The sequence below is a fragment of the Dermacentor silvarum genome, chromosome 8 (assembly GCF_013339745.2).
Source record: "Dermacentor silvarum isolate Dsil-2018 chromosome 8, BIME_Dsil_1.4, whole genome shotgun sequence".
NCBI lineage: Eukaryota > Metazoa > Arthropoda > Arachnida > Ixodida > Ixodidae > Dermacentor > Dermacentor silvarum.
Window position 1 is genome coordinate 116,426,279 of NC_051161.1, and position 18,834 is coordinate 116,445,112.

General features: G+C 45.5%; 2 protein-coding genes across 2 annotated transcripts in view; both read left to right on the top strand.

Annotated features, from left to right (window-relative positions):
• LOC119462359 (NADPH oxidase 4-like) overlaps positions 1-9,523 on the top strand; it is a 30,858-nt gene extending 21,335 nt beyond the window's left edge. Inside the window, exons 6-9 of the mRNA XM_049671811.1 lie at positions 2,215-2,323; positions 4,157-4,234; positions 6,237-6,337; positions 8,889-9,523. Of these exons, the coding sequence (XP_049527768.1) occupies positions 2,215-2,323; positions 4,157-4,234; positions 6,237-6,337; positions 8,889-9,009 (409 nt within the window). The 3' untranslated portion in view covers positions 9,010-9,523. The remainder of the gene's footprint in view (positions 1-2,214; positions 2,324-4,156; positions 4,235-6,236; positions 6,338-8,888) is intronic.
• The window catches only part of LOC119461632 (monocarboxylate transporter 10-like), a 291,751-nt gene that overhangs the window by 190,510 nt on the left and 82,407 nt on the right, over positions 1-18,834 (top strand).

Sequence of the window (18,834 nt, forward strand, 5' to 3'; positions counted from 1 at the left end):
CCTGTCGTGCAGTTAAAGTTTGATTTTGGTTATTAACGTAGACGCCACTACTTCCGAATTTGGCGCCTACGACGCGCGAAACGTAAGCCAAACGCCGTTGACCTCAGCGAGCCGCAGTGCGCGTAGCCAGTGGACTTGTCGCGGCACCACCATCAGGCCGCGGTATCTACGCTACGTAGCAGAGCGCAGCTGAATGCAACTGCAGCGTTTGCTTAGTGCACGGCAGGGCACAAAGCATATGAGTCTGCGCTCGCGCTCACATCTCGTGCTCACGCACGTGTGGGGAAGTGCAGCACACATCCTCATTCTCCTAGACCCTCCGCCAAGCACAAGTGCGCTAGTGAACTAAATTAATTTCTCAAAGTAAATGGCGCCAGAAGATTCGTAAAGTATGACTTACAGACAAGCTGCAGACATCATAGCTTCGGATTGTAATTCGAATATACGAGAATAACGACATCGTCTTGTGACGATATCGTCTAATGACGTCACGGGATGCCTCTTGGAGAAGCCGCACACTCTGTGCTTCCCGCTTCTTTGCACCGCCTTCGGGATCGGACCACATTTTTGTCGGAGCACCGCGCACACTGATACGAAAAAAATCGCCGACCAACTAGAGGCTGAGAGTTTCGCTTTAAAATGTGCAAAAATAGGAATCATGAACGTGTCTTGTCTGAAGCGTTCTCTATTTCCCGAATCATACAGGTCCGCGCCTCCAGAAAAACTTGGGCATCTCTGTTATGCAGCAACCGCATTAGAAATCATAACGGCGTTAATGAAATGACGACGATTACTCATTATGGCATTCAAAGTTTCAGAAGCAGTGAGCTCTTGCACCCGTAAAAGCTGGTGCCTGAAGAACATGCCGACGTGTGCCAAGTCAGCACATTTGTAAACGACATGTCTTGACGTACTAAGGAAAATACATGAAATACCACGCTGATGAAATCGTGAGAACCATCTGTTTGATGCGCTATTTTCATCCTCTTCGAAGGAGATTAAACCTATTGCGTCCCTTCACGATCGTTTCGCTGAGAGGCTCGGTGGACGTGCGCTTGAGCCGAAGCATGGGCTCTCAGGTTCATTGCGAGATATTCGTGACCTAAGTGCAGATGATCGCGGTTGTTTTCGGCATGGTGCGATTTCGTAGGATATTGTCGCGACGTCGGAAACTCGAGGGACGAACGAAACGCATTTGTCAGCAGAGGCATCTGCTCATAGCGCTACCTGTGGGACTCTACCTCTAGCGTAATTTCTGCCTACTGTTTGGGAGTGATCTCTGCGCGTTCTCTGCGCGAGCTTGTGGCAATGGCCACCGCGATGGCCGCTTCTTTCGCTTCCGTAGTGCGTATGTGCAACACTGTGGGTAGTTTGAAAATGTATGGCTTAACCATTTCATAGCTAGCATCGAGATGTTAGTTTAGGCGCTCAGGTTTTCCTTAAATTGTTGTTCAACGTTTTACACATTAGATTGACTATTGTGGCGAATATGACGGAGCAGTGACACTCTCTTGCCGGTCTGCCATTTTGTTTTTTGTGGAATGATATTTTTTAAGTATAGCACAGCGATTTCACGGGAAACGTCTGTATTCAACAGCAAAAAAGAAAAAAAAAACAAAGCACCAACTACCTTTAGCATAAGAGGTGTGTGCGGTTAGAACAGTTAAAAATATTTCTTTCCTGCATTTGGCGGCCATAAAATTATGACGGCACCGTCGGCCATGATTATAACAGCTTCCCGATAGCGGTCATTGTGACACTTTTGTACTTCGGTTCGAAACTTTTTACAAAAATTTCATAAAAGAAAAAAGGGGGCGTGACGTGGTGACAATTTTGGCGACTGTTTGTAATACCTTAACTTTCCTTGACTTAGTAAATTTCCGCTGAACAAGAGTTAAATAATTCTAGAAATAACACGGCGGAAGCGCCTGCTTTAAGGTGCATTTATATCAGGGTCATGTTCACGTCGTTAGCGTTCACTATTATTTTTTTTTTTTGAATGCAACTTACGCATGCAACTTATTTTCTGCGCGTTTCTGTGAACCAAGTGTGCATTTTAAGCTTTTTCGGGGTAAACAAGCAGTTACGCTGTTGAGCCATGCATTCAGTGAAAATGAAACGTGTTACGAAATGATGTGACATGACAATCCTACAGGCTAACTGTGTACGTACCAGAACAAAGGGCAATGAAGTGATTTCTCGAACTTCTCACAGCTCTTCGAAGAACGTGCTGCGAGTTGAACGCCTCCACTTAGTTTGGGTCAGCAGAAGCATCAGCATGTTCACCACCTTCGCGGATCACCTGACCAACCTTCATTACGAGGTACTTTAAGATTTAACGACTCATCTGAAGCCGTTGCATGCCGAATAGAGTTATGTAAGCGTGACTGCTATATAGTGATGTATAATCCAAGCAATGCTCTAAGGCCTGCCTGTTGGCCTTCCGAATCGAAACAAACGAACACAGAAACAATAACAGCAGACAGCATATTGTTCATTCGATCTTCCACTGATGCATCATCTTGCGAAAATATTTCTGTGAGCAAAAATTTGTATAAACGTTGGCGGAGCGAGCCGACAAGGTTTTTCCGTCACTTCACCCATGTAAATGTTAACAAATGAAAGCATTACATTAGTTTAAGAACGCTGTACTCCTTGTGGTACAGGCGAACGACCTTGTCAAATGGAACCGTGAATTTTTTTTTGTTATGCGAGTGTCTTCTTTACAAAGCCTGCCCTGAAGCCCTAATCAGGGTACGACACCTGTTTATCAAAATGAAAATATTTGATATACAAAAGGTTTTATTATTTCACCTAATGTGTTCAAAAGTACCACTATTCGCAATCTGTGGAGAACATTTTTTTATGATCTGATAAAATTGTGAACATAAAAGTCGCATACGACACAGCAAGTCACACGAGGGTCGTCTAAGGTCATTAAGGTTGTTGTAGGTGTAAAACCTAATTTCAGAAAGTAGGATGTACTGGTGTTTTCATCATGTTCGTTACAAAGCATCGTCATTTATTCACGTAAATTGTTTCATTAAGTAGACAAATTCGTTGGAAATGAGTTTGCCTCACAATACATATGTAAAATAGGAAGGTGGTCATATGATCCAACTTAACCTGCTGTTTACACGTGTCGTTTCCTAATAAAGGCTGTACTTAAAAACGCGTTCATCGTCTGCATGTATAAAGTACAGCACGTAAATGCACTTTTTCTATAGTGAATCAGTCATCGAAAATGTTTACACCTTCAAAGACAGCTTTAATTAAAAAAATAAAAGCTTGCCCAGATATTACGTGCCAAAATATAGGCACATAATATTCTAACGCCGACAGAAGGCTTTTATTGGAATGAACACAGTGGTGTAATTACGTTTATCAATGAGTGCACATTATGATCATTGGATGGCGAAACGCAGTTAACTTATATAAAGCGTGTGTGATACTGGTTCTCGAAAAGCCAAAAGTTTCGTATTTTGCAATATAAGTATGCTTCTACGCAGCACTTTTATGATATACAAATAACAGCAGGTTTACACTCAGCTGCTCTACATAGCGGAACCAGCTACATTTGAAATGATTGCGAAAAATATTGCTTGAAAAGATGTCGTGGCGTTGAAAATCATTTATTTATTCTTATTTATTTAGAGTTTTTGTACAGTCGCCTGACTTCTTTTACTTTCAGAATGGTTGATAATATTTCTTGCGCTGCTTTCCATTTGATATATTTTATATCGTCACTTCCAAAATGTAACTACGTGAACAGATTTCTCATATGCAGCTATTACTTGACGTTCATCGATATCATAATGGTTGGTCAGAAATCAAAAGAAATAATGCGAGCGCGATATTTAACACAGATATTGAGAGAGCGCTTGTGAACGCGTACACATGAAGAGCTGGAGTGCGAACAGGAAAATAAATCGCAGCCATCAACTAACGTAGCGCACTGCGCTGAGTTCCTAAGGTTCTCTTTGCATTGCCGATTGCTGGGCGTGTTGGTTAGGTTAGGCTACGTGAGGTTAGGTTAGGTTAGCGTATTGTGGTGCCGTCTCCCTGGCTTTCCTCTTCCGTTGACGCTAAACATGCTATCCAAATCTCATTACAACGTGGCCTAACAATGTGCCTATCCTTTTTGTCTTGCCTGCAGATGTGGAGACAAAACTTGCCTGATTTTTTCACTATGCACCTTTACGTGACGCAAGGTAACCCACACGAGACTATGTCGGTAAGCAGAACGTCTGTACTGCGTGAGCACTCCTCTGTGCCAGCAAAGAACTTCGCAGTAAGCCGCAAACTCCTGGCGACAGGTGTAATTTTTCATTGTGTCATATCAAATCGCTTCAAATCTTCCTTGTGCAACTGCAGTGCAATCGCCCCAACGGCGATAATACTTGCAATTGAGCTGCAACCTTTGTGTCAGAAATTTGCAATTGCGTGTTGTAATATCAGGCTGATGTGCATAAATAAAATCAGGGGACTTGGTTGCTCGACAAAAATAAAGGAATATTCTGCCTAATGCTAACAGACACTGAACATTTCCTTCGAGTGCTACCCCGACGTTTTCGGTTAGGTGGCAACTGAGTATGCATACCCGTGATATCGATGCTTGACGACTGAGTAGCCATGTTACGAGTAAATGAAAATGAAAATTGAAGTACTTCTCTCTTTCCTTAACCTTATTTGCGGTGAACCAGCTTCTGAAACGACTACGATATTCATATATTGCTTTGATTTAATGTCGTGGCAAATTGAAGCAATTGAAACTTTCTAATTAATGTCGTGATAGCTATGTAAAATTCCCTTATTAAAAAACAATTCAATCAAATTGAAACATTGAAACTTTCCTACTTAATGTCGTGATAGCTGTGTAAAATTCCGTTATTATTAAACATTGTGGTAAATGCGAGAGAATGTGTTAGCATTACCTCGTGCCTCTTTGAGGTCCCGGATACATATTTAAACCAAGTTCACAATATTCCAAAGTGTTGTTCAGGAGTTCACTCGACACACGTCCTGCCTCTTCTAGGAGTGGAGTGCAACTGAAGGTGGTCCAGAGCAGACCACCTTCAGTTACTCTCGCTCTATACATCAAAAATATGTTTATATGCATACACATATTCACATACACCTTTTTACACTTTGACACAGCAAATGCGAACGCAATAAAAAATGTTTCCATCGGGAAATACAGTAATGGAATTGAAAATCAGCATCAGTGAGCCCTGGGCGCAATTTATCTGTTCACTACTATACAGAACAGAATTAGTTAACCGTATACTTGCATCGCGTTTCAATGCAAGATTACCATAACAGATGGTGGTATACCATCCAGACGTCGTAGCCCGTTGTTCATCACGCAACTGTGCGTAGTACTCTTAAATGTGAGATGTTAGCTGCGTGCGACACCATTCGTTCAGGCTGCATTGCGCAGGCGGTACGCCTAGAGAACAGTATATCGATGCCTCACTCTGTACACATCAAGTACAAAAACAAAGAACCCGTTACCCACGTTAGTACGTTGACGACAATAACATCAACCTTTGAATAGAAGAAAAATGAATGTCGGCTTAAGATTATGGATGGCCGGCGATGGATTCCACGTCCGGTGTTGCGTCGTGACAAGTGTAACAGAAGCGGCGTGTTTTGGTTAAGTCGACAAGCTCAGCTCCCTCTGTATTTCAAGCATCTTGCATACAACGGTCACGTCGGCTGCTCGTGGTGTAAGAGCAGCACTGCGCTGGAACCTTGACGCGCATCGCCAACAAGGATACAGCATGTGTACGTACGCGCGCACACACACAGAAGCATGGAAACACATCCTGTGCATCGGTACTAAAGATGTCTTGAGTCAGAAAATGTGCGACGGCAACAAAATATGCCTGGGGTTTTCAAACTTAGAAACATTGAAGCTTAGGCCTGAATTTCGATTTATTGTCCAGATCGATATGTTTTCACTGCTGTCGTCAAAATACTTCCCGATTAATGCGAAAATCGTAAGCAGCGCAGTTATCGAGCACCAAAGAAATTCACAACTCTTCCTGTCGTTTAATATTTACTCAACGTTACACACAATTTACAAATTTTCAAGTTCACCGTGCATAAAGTAGTGACGCGCTGACGCATCTCTGCGCCGTACCTTGCCTTGTTCTAGGTGTGCTGTCGTCGTAAGAAATTTTCATTTGTGTGTGCACTGTAAATATGAGCTGTGCATTTTGTTTTCTTCACAGAATGAATTTTGGCAGAAGTACCAATTACTTGCGAACCGAATACGTGTGGGAAGACCAGATTGGTCACGTCTGTTTCGTGAGTGGCAGACGGTATACCAAAGGTGAGTTCGTGCAGCATTTAATCCTTAAGGTTTCCGTCTTTTTCAGGAGCAGTTTTGTCGAAGTTACTTTAGGAGTTTCGTACACAAGTAAAAATCTACTAAATAATGTCAGAGTTGCGGCTGTCCAACTACAGTACCTCAAATAGTTGATCTCTGCTATCAGGATACTTATCAAAGCTGTAGCCATTCCAGGCTGCAAAGTGCTCTGAAAAGTACTGGGAAACTGCAATAAATAACACACAATTGAAAAATGCACCACATTGACGCAAGAAAATGCTGTAGTTTTTTCACATATAAGTCGGCGAAAACTCAATCGTGCCCAGTCAATGTTAGAATCATCATGAGCAAGAGACTGGGTTGGTCTGTTGGATGCCGGTCTGAGCCAAATTGAGACGGAGCTTCTGTGAGTCTGAGTGAGTAGACGTAAGCCTGTCTCACATGGTCCCTGAAACTACATACGGGGCTTTGTCCACGTGATCCTGAGTCCATGTGTCCATGACCCCGACCTGTTGGAACCAGATAGCTATAGCAAAAATGCGAGACTAACGTACTACTAGTGTCTAATAAATACAACTTCACTGGCAGGAGATTTCTGATTTACGGAAAAAGTACGCTACGTAAAGGCTGTTCACAGCACCGGTTAAAGACGATAATGAATCTCAAGATAATATTCTAAATATTTCGCAATTTACCCCGTTTTCTTTGTCTCCATTCCCACGAACCCACGTGCCCACACAGACAACATGCTGTTTGAAACGCCATTACACACAAACCTTACTCATAACCAAGCAAATACTCTTACTGTGAGCTAACGAGAATAAGGGTGTTTCAGCCCCCGATGCCACGAATATTTGAGAGTCTAGATTTAGAGAACGGTGTGGCGTCGGAACGAAATATTCTATGAATCTGTTTCGGTTTATTTCATGAGGCTGCGTAGGCCCAAGTGAACATGAGTGCACGGACTCGCGAGTCTGAATAAGCAATGACGGATCTGTTGCAGAGAAGAGAGAGGCTACGGGCCCGCACCCCAACATTCTACATACGTGCGCTTCAGCTCAGAGGTGCGCTTGTGTTGTTTCAGTACGAGTGGATAAGGGTGAGCCCGATCCTATTGTGCCCCAGTCACTATGAAAGAGGCCTATTGTGATTTTGATGAGTGCAAGTTTGAGTGAGCTGTGAGCGTTAGATATATTTAGTGAGTGAATTTGAGTGACTGCCATTTATTCTGTCAAACTGCGGCATGGGATAAGCTCACGCGATGAAAATCGAAAATGTTTATTCCTTTTTTAATGCTTAACTTTAACCTTCCGGACACGTATTCACAGAAGCGTTTTAGGCAAGAGTTTTGTCAGCCGGTATTCCGGTTCTCGTCACCCATTCCACGACTGGCATGATAGCAAGGTGACCAAACGGTTCGCCGATGCCTAATCGCTGATCTCTCTCACGAGAGAGAAGTCTTCTGAAGAAGGGCGGGGCTTGTTATTCGCACTTTATGCAAATTATTATGGTGCACGTAACGTGTACTTACTGCGTTTACTGGCTTCAGCCTTTTTAGTATGCGTGGTCAACGAATGAAGGGATGCACACCGGTTGCCACTACTTCAGTTCTATTCTCTTCCCATCCTTGCTTCCAGTCCTTCCCTGTCTTCCTTCATTCACTCTATAGCACCGTTAACCTTCAGGCTTGTGGCGCAACACTTCAGGTGTCCGCACAATATTACCCGCCGCAGTGGCACACTGACCTTGGCTACCTATCCTGATGAGCGCGAGGTTAGATACTCGATTGCACGCAGCGGTGCTAGCAGTCTCGTGGAAGCTGAATCGAAAAATTGTCGTGTATTGAACTCGGGCACATGCACTGCAAAGTCCCAGATACTAATCCACTGCCCTCTTCCGTATACGCCTCTCTCAAAGCCTCTGTGTTGCTTTGGGATGCTAACGTCCGTCAACCAAGGAATGGTGCGCTTTCTTCTTTATCAAAGCGGAAAACTATTGTAAGCATTTAGGAGAAAGTGACTGCCAGTCCTGTAGCCAGTGAAACTCTATTAGTGTCTTACGTTTACCCTACGTTTCCTCGAGTTGGAATCTTGTTCGCGGCTGCAATGATGATATCTATATATCATTAGTTTTTTCTGAGTATCCGTAGAAAACAAGGCCAGCATCCGGGACACCTGTAAGAGCAGTAGAGATGCTAGTGCTGCATCCAGCTTCACCCAGACAGCAGCACCCAGCGACGGTCTGAAAAATCTGGAGGGTCTCGCACAGGAAGTTTCACTTAAAAATATAAAATCATTGACCCGCCATAAATACTTGCATGTACTCGTTCAAAATCGTTACACACCATTACACACCCCTACACAATGCTTTAATTATCAAATGATCATTAACGTTTTAAACGCTCCATTTTCCCAGTCTTGCTGGGTGATGTCATGCATTTCGCTGGCCCACAGTGTTGGAAGGATAATTCGATAGTGTGAGAAATTTATTATTCGCTTACTTAGGTAATCAGCGTGGATGGTTCCCGCAAACGTGTTTGACCTTATATTTGCAGGCAAAAGGTTGCCGTGTTTTCGTGCGGACCGGCTTCACTCAACAAGGAAATCAAGAAGCACTGTCACATCGCCACCCTGGCGGGGCACAAGTTCTCGTTCTACAAGGAGAGCTTCGCCTGAGACTCTCGTATCCGCGAGCGGGACAAGCCGAACGAGAACGTCTTACGTGCTGCCGGCTGCACTTCCCAGTCATTGCTTGTGATACTCGCTGTTTGCGCTGTGCTGTCTTTAGAAGTGACCTGAACCTCGATCACCGGAAACTCAAACCTATTGTGAATCGGACTGTCACGGGAACGACGCTCAGCAAGTGCCTCTGCAAGTGAATGTTTGCATCGGTGATGCAACGGGTCCTTTGTCTCGATGAGAGAGGACTTCCGGGTCGCTTGACCTTTCCTTCAGAGACGTTCTGTTATTTGTTGTTGACTGCTGTGTTGTGCCTGATATCAACTGCTCCGTTTATTTATTTGTTAGTTGATGTTATTTACCGGCAACGCGCCCCCGCTAATACGCGTTTAAGATTACGTTTATTTTAGCGCGAGAGAGTTCCTTCTGTTGTCTCACTACCAGAGCCACGTTGTTTTTTTTTTCTTTGACGAATAAAATTAAGTCCTAGACTTGAGACATGTTGTTTGCAGTGAGTGTCTTTGTCATTCTTCTGCAGAACCGATGGAACGTGCCTTTCGGGAAAGTAACTGAGCGCGTTCACATTCATCTATACCACGTGGAAAGCGTGGCAGATATCTGCGAGAACGTGCACATTTAGAGCGCAAGAATAGTTACGTAGATTCCTCGCACTGTGAGAATCTGTGCACGCGAATCTTCGTGAGCCATCGAGGCAAATAAGCGCATTAAAACAGATGCACTGCAGATTTCAGTGAGAAACACGTTCCTCAGCCACCCTGGTGGACCTTGCAGAGAAAGCGGAACAATTACTCCCTATTAAACCGCCTTTAATCGCAACGCATGACTTGCTTGATCTTATAGAAACGCGCCAGAGTGCCACGCGAGATGCGAAGCGAATTTTGACGACGAACGCATGACGTAACTTTCTTCTAGAAGATGCGCACGCCCACTTCCTATGAGTAGATTGTGTCTGCAACTCGCCTAACGCTCCAAGCGTCTTCAAGCGCTGATTTACACGAGGGAAAATTGTAAAGTTATTTTATTCCGTCTTTTTAGGCAAACCTACGCGGTGTAATTGTTAAAGCATCGGAAACATGCCGGGGAAACCGGGATTGCTATTGCAGACATGGTCAAGGTCCGCCATACTGTCGAATGCACCATCCTATCAACTCTCATTGTCCACTGAAAATGCCGCTGTTACAGAATTCCACTATATGGCGGAATTCGACGATGTGAAGAAGGGCACCCCGGAGGACGTGTTCTTGAACGATCACTTTCGGCGGTACTGTTGCTTTCGCATGACGTATTGCTTAACCAGCCTATTCGCGCACACTGAATCGCTGATAATGATCGTCCTAGAATACGTCCCAAAGTTCAAAACGAGCCATTCGAAATATATATATATATATATATATATATATCCATGTATCAAGGTCACCCTCGAGGTCGTATAAACGGCGAGGCAGAAGCATATATACGTACATGTTGCAATGTAGGTTGAAGAGCCACAGAAAGCTATCGCTTTAAAGAAACCCCTGCAGAACGCGTTTACGATGATCGTCTAAGTTAGGCGAGCGCCCATTCGCACAGCGCACGTCCTTTATTCAACTTCCATTGTAGCCGATTGAGCGGACCGTGACGCTTCGTCTGTTTGGGTTCGTCGATTTTGCGTTTGGTTGATTTTGTACATGTGCCTTTACTTACGACTTATTAACCACCGGATAGAAGGACGTATTACACACTCTTACATGTATATACGTACATGTGTATGTACGGCTACCATGATACGTTGCAAGATATCGTTTAGTAGCATCGCCATAGACTACGTCCACTAACCGTTATTGATCACGAAACTGCTAAGTAATGGCCCCAAATTTCGCAATAAAAATAAAACTCACTACAAACTTCTATTTCTCCGCAAAATCTGAACGCGAATGAGCGAGTAGTTTAGCCGGCAGAGTTATGCCTCCCCATAACATTCGCTACAATTTGTGCAGACATCCATGTGTTTGTGTGTGTGTGTAGGTTTCGAAGTCGAAGCTGCAATTACAAGCTGGGACTGGAGTAACACGTTACGGGAAACAATTACACATGGTTGAACGCTACACGTCACTCCGATGCTTTGGGTCACGGGAGTCACACCACGCGACCATTGCTTCTAGAACGTGGTCCATAGGGACAAAATGGAGGAAAAGAACTGGAAGCCCACGATGGCGTGGCTACGGTGGCTAGATGGGTAGGTGTGCCGACCGAGTGTAGTTCACCACTTCTCCGTATCATGACGCAGAAGTGGCGCTGCGGACAGTAGAACGGCTGAGCTGCGCGCAACGTCGGCTGCGCTGTGTAGTCGAGCAGCGTGTTTGATAGTATCGCTGCCTGTGCTCTAGCTTTGAAGTACGCGTTATACAATGGCGTTTCGAGCAGAGTAAGCAAAGCCAGAATGCGGAATTTGTTACTGTCGTCTACTCAGAAGACATGATTGATGAAGTAAATTTTCTAGCTTGGCGATTGGTCACATATATTTATTGGTACAAATGCGGCGCTCCAGACTATTGCATTAAATACGTAGATGCATTTTTTCCATGCATAAAACAATACTGCAGTGGTTTTATACGGTATATGGAAACGTGTTTGCGTAATATTTAGTGAGTTCTAATGTTTCAATTTCGATAAATCCAGCTATTGTGCTTATTGCTGCCCCAGTTACGGCATTTAAATTGTTACGAGACGAATTGTGTTGGTAAGTGCATATGGTTCCCTGTTTGGTTGCAATAAAATAAAGCAATACGTTATTGGCTAGATTCATGAATATATTTCAAATACAGGAAGCGCTCTCATAACTTCAGTCAGCAGTCGCACCAAAATAAATAGCCTAGCACCAGCAAGGTTGCAACGTTGGTCCACCACATTATAACATTATTCACAGCACACGCCTCCGCTTCAGGTGATTCCTCTTCTCTCTGGTTCTTTCGCGCGCCGTATTCTTTCCTCTGACAAGAAAGTAAAGGCGTGTAATTGAATAGAACTTCACAACATCGTTTGTGAGCTCTTTCTTCTGCCGCTCACAGCCGATCAAATTCGGAAGATTCAGCTGCAGAAAGAATGTAAAGTTAGCGATACTGTTGCTTCGTAACTCATTTAAACTGAAGCACAGCTTGAAGGCGTCTTCGAGTGATGCTACCAGTTTTTTTTGTGCTTCAAAAGGGAGCAACAGCCCTGACCTACTCATTCTGTTGAATTCAGTATGTCCCTGAGCAATCGGAGCACTTGATTCTTTGCAGGAACTTCCTTGCTACATAGCCTGCTATATAGAATATAAGCCTAGAGTCACTTTTCTTTTCCCTGTAGCAGCGCAGCGGTGCTCGATGTCGCAGGCGCTGAGCACTTCATGTGCGGCTTGCAAATTTCCAATGTCGAGGAGCTCATAGACGGACGCTTTTTGGTGTACGGCTTGCTCAGTTACGTCGCCCATACTGAGCAAGCTGCTGAGCAGCCCGGGGTGAACATTTCCGCTGTCAGACAGCGGAACATATCCGCTGTCTTTTTCACAAATTTAGAGCCCGACTTGCAGTTAGGAGCGAAGCAGTAAGTCTCCTTGGTGGTCTTTGGTGGAGCAATGCCGCCGCTAATCTCGCTGGTCATTTTTCCGACCTGGAACATTCCACATCGCTTAGGGACTTGCAAACAGTACGAGAGACGCGGAGCTCTTCAGCTTTGAAACTGACACGTACAGACGACATACAACTATTAAAATACGGGCTTTATTTTTTGCTCGCCGCCAGCCCCCTGTAGCAGACGACGCGCGCTGCGGAACCATTCTACTGACCGCAGCGCCAATTTTGCGCCATGACGCGGAGAAGTGGTGAACTACGCTCCAGACGCGCTGGTCGGCACACCTACCCATCTAGCCACCGTAGCGTGGCTGAGGATTGTTAGATAGCCAGTAGCTCCAGTTCCGCGAATCTATGAGGACGTTGAATTAGCAGTGATAAAGGACCCAGCACAACATCATGTAGCTTTGCACGACGCCACTGTTAAAGGGGGGAAAGGGAGGCTGGAAAACAGGTTTGCAAGGAATGAGTGCATATACATGAAGTGGACTACTTCTGGAATGTGAAAGAAGAGGATGAAGAAGGGTTGTCGGAGAATAAGATTAAATAGATGACAACACCCGTCTTACTGAAGTTATGTCTGGTTCCAATGGGATCCGGAGTGTGAAAAGGCATATGGCGAACTAGTCGAACTGTTACCGTCAGATCCCATCCTACGCATACCAGACTTCTCCTTGCCTTTCGCGCTCAATACTGATGCGTTGCGCTAAGCAACGGGTGCAGTTAGATATCAGAAGTCACCACGACAATCGGATCATCAAAATTACTACGTCGTTGGATAATACAGCTATACATTGAAGCCTGCTGAAATCAATTATACTACCACAGAAAAGAAGTGCTGATAGTTTTAAAAGCTGTACAGTATTTTAGAACCTGCCTAGAAGGGGCGAAATTCACCATTTTTTACCGATCATCAAGCTTTGACTCATCTCCTAGGAATGGTACAGCCGGCACGGTCTAATCGCGAGATATGTTGACTATAACAGTTCGACTTTGACGAATCACATCGGCCAGGCCCACTACTGACAGATGCGGACGCCATGTTTAGATTACTTGTCCACGAGACAAGCGAACACCCTGAGGAAATAAATCACGTCAAGTTGCGGGAAGGCACTGAGGAAATGAAGAAGTTTGTGGACGTAAGATATCACGTGCTATCGACAATGGTTTCCAAGATACTTCAACTATACCACGATGGTCCAGAGTCGGGGGGACATGACGGCTTCTGGCACACTTACAACAAACTGCTGAAAAGGTTTACTTGGCCATGTATATGAAAGGTGACATCAGAAACTACATTCACACGTGCCACCTATGTCAAGTGAACAAAGTGAAATTCAAGCAGGCGACAGATGTGATGATAACCCCGAAGCATTCACGCATTCTATTTGATGTCATCCACTCGGACTTCGCGGAACTTAAAAAGAAGGGAGAAGGCACAAGGAAAACTCAAGCGTTTTTACTCAGTATCGACGAATGCACAAGAATGATCACTGCCAAGGCAGGAAAAGAAGACGCCAACAGTGTCATTGGTCTTCTTCAAGCTGAATGCTTCCAAAACACAAAGACGATAGTGTGAGACAATGGCCCGGCCTTTTGGAGCAAAAAGTTAGTCAACTGGATACGAGATCATGGGATTACACTAAAGTACTGCTCACCCTACCACCCTTCAGCAAACGGTCATGCTGAACGTGCTATAAGGGACATCAAGCAATACATGAAGATGTACCCGAAATTCCGAGGTGGCTAGAAGTGCTGCCTCGAGGCTGCTACAAGACACCACAATCGTTCTTATACGAGCGGTTTAGGATGCAGTCCTCTCCTTGCCACCTCTGGAATTGTACCTAATCTCCCTGCGGATAGCGAACTCGGCAGCCTGGAGAAGCTTGTACTTAGTGAGGTCAAGAAAAGTGAGAGAAGAAGACGCCTACAGACAGCGCATGAAGGGGAACTTGGACAAGAGGCGAAACAACGACATACCAGATATAGAAGTGGAATACCGAGTCCTAATCAGGAAAGGAAAGGAACCAACGCTACATTTGACGGACCCTTCCCCGTGGTAAAAACGTCATTGCAGCACGGTGTATTGGACTATTTGGTACCTGGGAGCCACCGGTCAATCTGAGTGCACCTCAATCGGAAACTTTTTCAAATATTACACCAGGAGGTGTAAACAAAAGAAGCCGGGGAGGGTGAAGCGGACTATTTCTGGAATGTGAAAGAAGAGGAAGAAGAAGGGTTGGCGTAGAATAATAATAAATGGCGGACAACACCCGTCTTACTGAAGTTATGTCTGGTGGTTAGTTAATCTACCCAGACAGCTACAATACACATATATATATATGAAGAGGCTGTGTCACGAGAACTTACTGTAGCCCTTGATAAAGGTTAGTCTACCGACCGAAACTGTTGAGGAAAGACACCGAACATAACCGCGAAGTCCTGCTTCTCATTTTTATAGACCATAAAAAGGGCTGAGAACATATGTTTGTTGAGTGCACTGAAAGTATTCGATTTGCAATAATCAATGCAATCTCTTCCCGGAAACGTATAACTAGAAGTGGACAAGGAACAGCCCTAGGCAAGCAATGTATTACAAAAATTTTAAATTTGGTATTCTGTGCCAACCGAAGCATTGCGGAGATCGTGCTGTCCTTGCGTAAATGATTACAGGTAAGTCAGGTTTAGAATTGTCGTTAATATGAAAAGGAGGAGATGGAGAATTAGGCAGGTAGATCCCTGTCAAATTAGCGCGAAAAGCGGGACCGTTTTGACTACAGTTCCGGTGAACGTTTTCGGTGCTTTAAAACAAGGATAGGGTAGCATAGATGTAATCAATGAAGTGCAAAAAAAAAACAATTTAGTGGCCGCACTAGATGGTACAGCGGCTGATGTCTGGAAGACGTGTGCAGACCGGCTAATGACAAGATCGTCGTATGCAAGATGCCGGAGTACCTCTTCCAAGGCAGTGCGAAGTTGGCTACGATGAAGACAAGTGGTATATGAGTGGGCTTGGCTGCAGAATGGTCACGGTGCATGGACAAGCCTCACAGGATCACAGCCAACATGAATGTCACCGACGGCCTTGTGAAAGGCAGCATGGGCACGATTTAGTGCCTCGAACCCGATGATAACGATTCTACTGTGCGACTCTGGCTACAGTTCCCGTGGCTGGCCGTCGGCCTTGCGGCGTGGTCCTAGGCGCAGCATATTCACAAGAGGAATCCTCAAGTCCATATGAATTGGATGCCCATCGGACAACGCACCTTTACCAACGCGCTAATTGCCCAAAAGAACGTTTTCTGCCGGTGGACGCAGCTTCCTTTCGTGCAGGCAAACGCTGTCACAATTCACAAGTCCCAGGGGCCACGAAGAATGAAGTATAGTGTACGACTATGACCGCAAGCGCCCCCTTTAGCTCGTGTACGTGGCGTTGTCCCGGGCCACCATGCAGTATTGACGGCTTCTGTCTGACAAATGCCAGCGAACAGCTCCAGTTCCACCTCATGGCAGGCTCTGCCGACAACAAGCTCAACATGAACATGGGGCAGGCCCAGGAGTTTGTCGAGAAACACAACTTTGAGAAAGGCGTGATTCTTGCCGCCATCGATGAGCAGTTGCTTGATCTCGTCAGGGATCACGAGTGAGACGCGGTCATTTCCTGGACAGACGTACTCGCGCTCTCGGAAAGGTGGAGTGGGTTTGAAATCATCGGGCACAGTAAGCGCCTCAGAGGAAGATGCGCCGGTGTGCCCATATACAAGAACGTCTACATTCATCACTGGCTATCGAACCGGTCGCGCTAGATCTGTCCCCCCCAAGTCGATCATTCGCTATTGCACAACAGTGTCAGAAACATCTGCATAGGTCACGTAGCATACAGCGGCCGAAACATCACCGTTGCCGCCGACTATGTAAGTTCCGGGGCCAGCAAGCACATGGCGCAGCGATTCATGTCAGTGCACCGAATAGCTTGCAGCAAGATTACCTTCATACCTTGCTGCAATAACGCTCACGAAAGAAACATGCCGCTCACCATCTGCAGGGACTGCAACATCGACCTCTCGAAGACCTAAAACAAGTGGTTTCCGCACTACATGAGGGGGGTGTTTGGCACCGAGTGGGCCTACCTTGACATGGTTCCCTCGGCGAGGACCGGCTATGTGCTCGACCATTTTGTCACGTAGTAGTGGTGGCAAACAAAAAAAAGTTGTAAAACTGTGAATGACGAAACTGATTCTTTATTGGACGAACTTGTGCCCACAAAAGCAAGTTACACTCGAAGCCCAACATTAGCGGCAAACACAGTCGGCGATCGTCGCAATCTGATCAGCGGGTCAAGCGAGTCGGCTTTTATGCATGAGTTATTGAAGGTGCCAGCATAGTTCCATGCAGAGTAATCGCTGGTGCCGGCGTATTTTCCACAAAGTACTACACAATTCGCGTCGCGCATACATACACTGAGATTACACAAGGTTCGGTGACAACAGACAGAGGATAGAACCATCGATAAGATTCGAGAAACTTCCGAAACATGCAGGCGCGTCCTGCGCGTCCTGCGATGAGCGATAACATTTCTTAGATGGTGAAACGCGGTGACCCGAGAAAGATAAAGAAGTACGTGTGTCAGTTTCGTCATAGAGAAAGGAATTCAACCAAGAGCGTACACTCCCATAGAGCCCAGCGGCCGAATTGACGGCAGCGCGCCAAGCGGTCGGCATCAATCATTGCCGTTTTCGGTTTTGGGCGCGCGCGTTTGAACGCTAGCTAGCACGCGAGCTGCATTTTTTTTGCCCGACCGCGCACGATCTTCGTGCGGAATCAGTTTATTATTCGGTAAAAATGATTGCGAACGATCTTGTCGAGTCCCATCGAATCTGTGCCACGTGCAATTTCAAAAAGACGCAACACTCCTGAAATGAGGAAATATTTATTTTGCTCTACATGCTCGTCTCGCGCTCTTTGTGCGTTCATCCAACGTTGTGACCCCAAGTACGCAGTAGTTCCCGTATGAAGCTCCATTGGACGGCATCAGCTGAAAAAAAAAGTAAATTACAAGCACGTGACATTTACAAGCATGGAACAGCATGTTACAAGCATGTGTCATTTGGTATATAGATATAGGAATACTGCGTGTAGAGGCGAAACGTGCGAAAGCGGTGAATGGGCGGTATTACAAACAAAAGCAATTCGCTTTTACATACATGGGGTGGAAAATACCCGACTCATCCCAAACAATACCATAAAATATGAAAACATCTGATTTCCAAGCATTCCCCCATTTCCGGGCATCATTTCCTGCACTTTAGCAGCACAAATACACTGGCGACTTCGCGTTTCCAAAACTTGGCCTCGGGCGTCGCGACGGTACGCTGCATACACAGAGACGGACGCAACAAAGGCTCCCAGCCGGACGATGCTAGACGTTCGCAGAATGCCTTCTACTCGCACTCAAGACAAATGCGTGGGTGCAAATCCTGTTTTCGGTCTTTTAGAAAACGGAATTTTCTAATTACAAGTTTCTGAAATGTTCCGTTATCTTTCGCGCGTTTTGCCGGCGCCAGCAACACACTCACATGTTATCACTCTTCGCAATCGCCCGTCGCGTTTTCGACAGTCGTGAGTACCGAAAAAAAGGTATATGTTCTTGCGGGGCCACAAGAAACGTCAGAAACTTGTCCCTCTAAGACTCATTACACGCCAAACTAACTTTGTCACCACGGCCGACGCTGCCTATCGCTAACTGCGTCACAGCGCGCTGCGCGGCCAGTGTGCCTCAACAGAACCGAAATAAGTTACAATAATCCCCTAGGAAGCGTCGGAAACATGTCCCAGCACGATTCATTAACTCAAATTATCTGCGCCAGGACGGCCGAACTGTTTTTCGCTAACTGCGTCTCGGTCCCATGCTGTAAGCCTAATTGCGTCGTAGACTGTGAAACAAAATTTCTCACCTTGCCGTAGTCCAATAGTGCAGTGGTGTCTTGTTCCAGTGCAGAAGGAACGCAAGAATACGCCGGGAGCCCAAGAAATAAGGATACATTTAAAAAAAAGGAGACGGACAGGTCGCCGCGGGTGAGCGCTCAAACGCGCGCGCAGCCGCCCTCACTCACTTCGGGGGAGTGTCTGGTGGATGACGCATGCATCTGGCGCGTCATTCGCCTGTCGCTAGGTAAGGCAAGAAAAATACGTCGCAAAGCTTAAGTTCATT